The 8,437-nt window shown below is 34.6% G+C and overlaps 1 protein-coding gene across 1 annotated transcript in view; it reads left to right on the top strand.

Annotated features, from left to right (window-relative positions):
- Positions 1-343: 343 nt before the first annotated feature.
- LOC107738892 (serine/threonine-protein phosphatase 2A 56 kDa regulatory subunit gamma isoform-like) overlaps positions 344-8,437 on the top strand; it is a gene marked incomplete at its 5' end in the record, with an annotated part of 12,149 nt that continues 4,055 nt past the window's right edge. The window contains 6 exons of the mRNA XM_016550796.1: positions 344-397; positions 1,868-2,038; positions 2,119-2,246; positions 3,466-3,567; positions 3,649-3,721; positions 4,271-4,387. Of these exons, the coding sequence (XP_016406282.1) occupies positions 344-397; positions 1,868-2,038; positions 2,119-2,246; positions 3,466-3,567; positions 3,649-3,721; positions 4,271-4,387 (645 nt within the window). The remainder of the gene's footprint in view (positions 398-1,867; positions 2,039-2,118; positions 2,247-3,465; positions 3,568-3,648; positions 3,722-4,270; positions 4,388-8,437) is intronic.

Raw genomic sequence — 8,437 nt, 5'->3', positions numbered from 1 at the left:
TTTCTCCAAAATTCTCATTATTGTAATACATACAGATGTTCTACTCTTGGTTTTTGTAATTCACATTTTTCTGAATGAAGATTTTGTAGAATTCATGCAGAATTAAAGTACAGCACATTTTTTTTCAAGTAATTACATTAGATTCTCATTCAGGAAAATCCAACTAAATAAAAAATTAAACATCCCTATGCATTATATTAATGACTATTTTGATGGAAAATCTTAATGATCATAAAAAAAATATTTCTTTAAATAAAATATGTAATTTGTTACTGATTGCTGTGTGTTTGAGGTGCATTATGAAGATGATGACTGACTGTTGTTGTTGTTTCTGGTTCTTCAGCTGGCTTACTGTGTGGTTCAGTTTCTAGAGATGGACAGCACGCTCACTGAGCCGGTGGGTTACAGCTCCATCTGCTGTTCAGTTTCTGTGCTCTGTCTAACTGCTTTATAAAAATATGCTTATTCTCTGTTATTCCTGCTGAAAAGGCATACGCATGTTATTTTGGGCGATGCTTCCCAGCAGTATTCTTACACGGTTTTCAGTTCACATTTAAAGTATCTTTTCATTTTTTAAATAATTGAAAATATCAGTATTCAGTGTTTTATGTTTAAAATACCAAAATATTATTCATGCATTTGTAACTGCAGGTTAAATGCACTCATGTCCCTCTGAGCTGAATTAAATAGAGTATAAATAGACCTCTTCAGATGCAGCTTCTGTGTTTCCTCTGCATTGCAAAGATGAATTTTGCTGATACTGATATCATATTAAGAGACTTACGTTTTAGACACCATATTGCCTGTTTTTGCACTATTTCGCCAACAAAAATAATTCCAAACAAAGCCACAGCGCTGTTTTGCGTCTCTGAGCAACATGACAGCGTTTCGTTTCTGAATGAATCAACCGTTTAAATGATTCGGTTCAATCGCAACGACTCGCTTATTAACAGTGACTTGCTGCCACCTGCTGGCGGTTTTAATTTCACATTTAAAGTATATTTTCATTTTTTTTATAATTGTAAATATCAGAATTCAATGTTTCATGTTTAAAATAACAAAATATTATTTATGCATTTGTAACTGCAGGTTAAATGCATTCATGTCCCTCTGAGCTGAATTAAATAGTTTAAAAAGGCCTACATCTAAATGCCTCTTCGGATGCAGCTTCTGTGTTTCCTCGATTGCAAAGATTAATTTTGATACTGATATCATTTGTTTGGTAACAGCCCAAATGTCTTATTATTCTAATTGACTGATTAAATGTAAGAATTTGACTCAAAAGATGATGCACACTTTTAGAAAAAAAAAGGCTTTATAAAGGTAAAAATGCCCATAAAATGTACAAATAAATGTAAACTTATTGGAATAGATTAATTTCTATCACTGCTGTGAACTGACCAGCACACAGAATATGAAGGATATCAAAAACAAGTTTTACACACACACACACACACACACACACACACAGGTTTGTTTCTGTGAAAAGTGGGGACATCCCATAGGCGTAATGGTTTTTATACTGTGATATATCGCATCACCGAATACCGGCATAAGTCTAGCGCACACACACACTCACACACGTACGCACACACACACTGTTATTAATCTATTTCTGAAGATCATGTGACACTGAAGACTGGAGTAATGATGCTGAAAATACAGCTTTGGTCACTGAAATAAATTACAGTTTAACAGATATTCACATAGAAAACAGCTGTTTTAAATTGTAATATTATTTTACATTTTTAAAGTATTTTTGAGCAAATAAATGCAGCTTTGGTGAGCAGAAGAGACTTAAAAATCATAATTATTCCAAGCTGTTGGCCGCTGGTGTAGTTGCTGAGGAGTGTTTTCTTGGTTTCAGGTGGTGATGGCTCTTCTGAAATACTGGCCAAAGACTCACAGTCCAAAGGAGGTGATGTTTCTGAACGAGCTGGAAGAGATTCTGGACGTCATCGAGCCGTCAGAGTTTGTTAAAGTCATGGAGCCCTTATTCAGACAGCTGGCCAAATGCGTCTCCAGTCCACATTTCCAGGTCTGCTGGACCCACAGAAAGCAGCACGAGTTCATGAAACAATCCCTCTCTAACTGTTATTACATTCGTGTCGTCCTCAGGTTGCGGAGCGAGCTCTCTACTACTGGAATAACGAGTACATCATGAGTTTAATCAGCGATAACGCAGCGAGGATCCTGCCCATCATGTTCCCCTCGCTGTACCGAAACTCCAAAACCCACTGGAACAAGTGAGTCACTGTTCACAAGTCTTTATTCCGGGAGACTAGCGTTCCACCGGTTATCGAGAGTATTGACTAATTTGGTAAAAAGTGAGTGAGTCAGAGGGGTTTTACGCATACAGAGAGTGCAAAGAATAAGAAAGCTCGTTAACATGTAGAATATCAGAAACAGCCTGTTTAATTATAATGATTAAAGAGCATAGAAAATGGAAAAACTAGATATTAAAATAAAAATAAAATTATGACGCTTGACTGATATATGTATAATACTGTATGTATAGAGTCAAAAAGTCATAATTTAGTTTTTCATATATATGTGTGTGTGTGTGCATATATATATATATATATATATATAAACAATAAATCAAATCAAATAAAACACACACACATACGTGACCCTGCAGCACAAAAGCAGTGTTAAGTCGCTGGGGTATATTTGTAGCAATAGCCAACAATACAGTGTATGGGTATATATATATATATATATATATATATTAGGAGTATATACAGTGGGTACGGAAAGTATTCAGACCCCCTTAAATTTTTCACTCTTTGTTATATTGCAGCCATTTGCTAAAATCATTTAAGTTAATTTTTTTTCTGTCAATATGGGGTGCTGTGTGTACATTAATGAGGAAAAAAAATTAACTTAAATGATTTTAGCAAATGGCTGCAATATAACAAAGAGTGAAAAATTTAAGGGGGTCTGAATACTTTCCGTACCCACTGTATATATATAAAAATATATATTTACATATGATTTGAAATTTTAAAATCAAGTAATTACATGATTTTATATTTATTACAAATATAAAATATATATTATTAAATTTATTATACAATGAAACAGAATATAACAAAAACATTGTCATTAACCAAACATAAATATCTATTTGTGTAAAAATATTCATTACATTGTGTGTATATAAAACAAAATATATATTTGTGTGTTGTTTATAGTAACATGCACAATATCAAGACAGTACATAATCAGTTTTCTGTATGTATATATATATATAAAATCGAATGAAATTGAAATCATATCACTCTGCTTTTACAGTCCTTACGCTGGCTGCCTGTAATAGTTGATATTGTGCATGTTGTTTATAAAGAATAAAATCATGATATAATAAGTACATGATTTTACTTTTCTACTGACTGATCTACACTGTTCAGTCTGTTAGATGAAGAGTTGTTTGATGTTGTCACTTCCTCTTCCTGTCGTCAGGACGATCCATGGGCTGATCTATAACGCTCTGAAGCTCTTCATGGAGATGAATCAGAAGCTCTTTGACGACTGCACACAGCAGTTCAGAGCCGAGAAAAACAAGTAGGAAGCGCTTTCCCACACTCACTCAGACTTTGAGTCACGCTCGTCTGGCTAAACTCTTCCTTTCTCTCTGAACATTAGAGAAAAGGCCAAGTGGAAAGAGCGCGAGGAGGCGTGGATAAAGATCGAGAATCTCGCCAAGTCAAACCCACAGGTAACCGGCTCTGTATTACTCGTGTGGACAGAACTCAGAGCTGCAAATAGCACAGCATTTCTGTCATGTATTAAGATGAATATATTCCAGGTTCAGTAGAAGCTCAAACTTGCGCTCACTGTTGTAAACAGAAGCAGCTCCGGGCGGATGACGTATGAGGTCAGCTAACCCTTTAATGGTAATACACTTACAATGGTTGTGCATTTCTATTTACATTTTTATTTTACAAACAAATCTAAATTTCTTTTTTTGGCAGTTGACGTGCTTAACTGCTATTGTTATTGGAAACTAATGTGCATTGTCTTTATTTAAAATGGTTGTTACTTGACACCTCTGCCACAGTGCAACAGTGAAAAGGGACCCCTTTCAAACAGTGTCGCGTTCCGAACGTTGTTTAAGCGACATACACCGGTATTGCGGTATTTTAAAAATTCATATCATAACAAAAATAAACACCGGTATTCGGTATGAACCGGTATACCGCCCAGCACTAGTTGCATGTATTCAGTAGTATTTCAGAGGTTTTGATAATGACTTTTTCTGCTTTAGTTTCTGATGTACATCGACTCCAGCAGCCTCAGCAGTCCGATGGACATGGAGACAGATGGGCCGATCATTGAAGATGTCATGATGCTAAAGAAGACCGTAGAAGAAGAAGCCACTCAGGTAGAAGATGTTTTACCATTTAAAGAAAGGTTTGGGGTCAGTGTGAATTTTTTATTTTTTATTTTTTATTTTTTTATATTAGTCTCTTCTGCTCACCAAGGCTGCATTTATTTGATCAAAAATACAGTAAAATGTATTATTAAATTGTGAAATATTATTATAGCTGTCTATATCATAGCTCTCTATTTTCTATATGACTATCTGTTAAACTGTAAATTTAAGTGTTTTTGAAATAAGTCTCTTCTGCATTTATTTGCTCAAAAATACTTAAAAAATTTTGAAATATTATTAGAATTTAAAACAGCTGTTTTCTATGTGAATATGTGTTAAGCTGTAATTTATTTCTGTGATGCGCAGCTGTATTTTCAGCATCATTCCTCCAGTCTTCAGTGTCACATGATCTTCAGAAATCAGTATAATATGCTGATTTGCTGCTCAAGAAACATTTCTGATTATTATCAATGTTGATCTGTTAAACTGTAATGTATTTCTGTGATGCGCAGCTGTATTTTCAGCATCATTCCTCCAGTCTTCAGTGTCACATGATCTTCAGAAATCAGTATAATATGCTGATTTGCTGCTCAAGAAACATTTCTGATTATTATCAATGTTGAAAACAGTTGTGCTGCACAATATTTCTGTGGAAACTGTGATGCATTTTATTTTGCTGGATTCACAGATGAATAAAAAAGTTCAAAAGAAAAGCATTTATTTGAAATAGAAATGGTTTGTAACATTATAAATGTCTTTACTGTCACTTTTGATCAATTTAATGTGTCCTTGATGAATAAAAGTATTCATTTCTTACAAAAAAACATCTTACTGACCCCAGACTTTTGAATAATGTACATCCTTGCATAATTACAAAGAATTAAACTCATTGTTTGGGTTCATCATTAAATGCTATTCATGCTATTATTTCTAGTATTTTGTGTATAGAATTTCATATTCCAATTTAATGTTGAAATATGTTTAGGAATGCACAATTTTGGATTTTTGCCGATTATTTTTCAATTCATTTTGGCCACTTGCCCATGCCAATATATATTTCCTTTTTTTTTTTGGAAACAACACCAAGTCTCTCCTGTGTAGAGATTATAAACAAATAATTTTTAATTTTGGTTAGCTTTGAGCAAAAACGTACTTGTTAGAACTAAAAAACTATTAATAAAGTTATTTTTATAATGAGAGTACATTGGAAGCTTTGAAAATTACTGTAATAAAAATCAACCAATTACTTCCGATTTTTTTTTTTTTTGGACAGATGCAGTTACAACCTTAACATTTTATTTGTAGATTTAACATTTGTAGATAGTCCAAAGCAAAAGAGCTGTAAAAATTCTAAATATATTTTAGAACTCCTTGTATTTAAGTTTTCATAATGCGCTTGAAAAAATATATTACACATTGAAGAATAAATCTATATATAAAACTATTTAATTTACAACCGTCATGTTTGTGATTTTTTTAATTAATGTAAGCTATAGCTTCTGACCTTTAAATTAAAACACGCGCATGGTTTTATGACATGAGTTATGGCTTTATTTATACAGAAATGCAAGTATCTTAATGTTATTTATTTTACTTTTAATTTTATTACAAGTAGGTCTTATCGGCAAGGCATAACGGCATAATTTTTCATATTGTCCGATGTTTATATTTTAAGCCTTTATCAGCCGATTCCGATGACGTTCTGATAATATCATGCATCCCGAAGTAAGTTTCCATAATCTTTTTCTCTGAAAGGTAAATGTAAACAAGGCAGAACGAATATTCAAAATATTATTTTGCCCCTAATAGTCGACTAACTGTTAGTCAACGAGAAGAGGCTTGGTCGACCAAAATTGTAATTTTATTAGGACATCCAAACGCTCGCCTATCATTCATCATCCTCAAATATGGCTTATCATCTGAAATATGTTAGTAGTAGCAACTTTACATGTCCGTTCAATCTAATGTTAACCTAGAGAAATATGCGCTGTTTAAGTGTCTGTGTGGAGTGGAAGCTGAACAGTAATAATAATAAGAGTAATACATCTTTCAAATCTGTAAAGACTCTATGTTTATTTGTGTGCATTCACAATAACAACAAAACATTGCGCTTTTGTAAAATAATGAAAGCAAACAGGATGCGCTTTCTGCCGTCTCGGTCTCTGTGAACTTGAACGCAAAACTCCAAAACTCTGTGTATACTTGCCTTACAGACATAAAAACATATCTATTGAGAGCGAAATGTCTACTTTCAAATGAACCTAGATGAACCAAATATTCTCAGATCATGTAATCCGTATGAAACATGCATACAGGCGCATCCTGTGGAGATGACGAGCCAGTGTCGCCGACTTCATCTCTTAATATGAAAACAAAGACAGCACTGGTTTATCAATGAATCATTAAAATGTTAATGCAGCCTCCTTACTGTTTTACCCTGACAAATTCATAATCATTACTTTTGCTGGTGCGCTGTGGCAAGCTTTATGTATGCACTGGAGCGCTTATTATGTAGGCAGTTAAAGGCTCATTATTAAGATTTAAATGGTTTATTAATAAATGTGTGATTAGTCGACTAATGCTTAAAATAAAGGACTACTAGTCGACTAGGGCTTGGAAAATAATTAGATGCATCGCAAATCGAGAAATGATTCAGCATCGATTCTGAGATTTTCCGAATGCATGGCGATTCTTTCTCGAGTCGATTCTGAGCTTAGTTTTGAACAGCAGATGGCGCTGTATGCTTCAGAAACAGCTGTACTCTGCTCGTTTCCAAATCCTTACACACACTTGAACCTAAAATAATCATTCATAAAATTCGAAAAGGTTGAAGTGAATTACAAGGGTGTTCACAGTGGGCTGTTTACATCAATCTGGCGTCATAAAAGCATTCTGAGCCGAGGTGAAATGAGCATTTGAGTGTGCTGATAAAAACTAGAGTAGAGCGCCATCTGCTGTTAAAATCTAAGCTCAGAATCGATTCCAGGGAGAATTGCGATGCATTCGGAAGATATCAGAATCCATCCACGAATTGATTCTGCATCGATTTATCGTTGCAGCACTATAGTCGACCAGAAAAATCTTTAGTCGATGGCAGCCCTAATAATATCACAGTTAAAGGATTAGTTCACCCAAAAATCAAAATTCTGTTATTAATTACTCACCCTCATGTCGTTCCAAAGACCTCCGTTCATCTTCGGAACACGAATTAAGATATTTTTGATAAAAACTGAGAGCTCTCTGACCCTCCATAGACAACAACGCAACTGCAACGTTCCCAGGTCAAGAAATGTAGCAAGGTCATCGTTAAAATAATCCATGTGACATCAGTGGTTCAACCGTAATTTTACGAAGCTAGGAGAATACTTTTTGTGCGCAAATTTTGGAGAGTAACCCAGAACGTAATCAGCGCTTTTTACGTTCAGCATGCGCGCGATTACATTCTGGGGTACTCTCCAAAATTTGCGCACAAAAAGTATTCTCCTAGCTTCGTAAAATTACGGTTGAACCACTGATGTCACATGGATTATTTTAACGATGACCTTGCTACATTTCTGGACCTTGGAACGTTGCAGTTGCGTTGTTGTCTATGGAGGGTCAGAGAGCTCTCGGATTTCATCAAAAATATTTTAATTTGTGTTTCGAAGATGATCGAAGGCCTTACGGGTTTGGAACGACATGAGGGTGAGTAATTAATGACAGAATTTTCATTTTTTGGTGAACTAACCCTTTAAAGGAGATTATGCCCCTTTTTACAATATGTAATCTAAGTCTCTGGTGTCCCCAGAATGCGTCTGTGAAGCTTCAACTCAAAATACCCCACAGAACATTTATTATAACATTTTGAAAATGACTATTTTGAGTGGAAGCAGAAACACGCTGTTTTCGTACCTGTCTCTTTAAATGCAAATGAGCTGCTGCTCCCCGCCCCCTTTTCCAGAATAGAGCTGCGTCATTACAGCTCGTACCTGCTAAAAACATCTGTTTTGGTTCTGATTTATCATGTTTATTGCACTGAAATCATGCATTTTAAACCATATTAGTTTAAACTTCTTATAT

Source organism: Sinocyclocheilus rhinocerous, unplaced genomic scaffold, assembly GCF_001515625.1.
Source record: "Sinocyclocheilus rhinocerous isolate Xijiao unplaced genomic scaffold, SAMN03320098_v1.1 scaffold2420, whole genome shotgun sequence".
NCBI classification, from domain to species: Eukaryota; Metazoa; Chordata; class Actinopteri; order Cypriniformes; family Cyprinidae; genus Sinocyclocheilus; species Sinocyclocheilus rhinocerous.
Note: the sequence above shows the minus strand (reverse complement) of the source record. Positions and strands in the feature narration are given on the sequence as shown.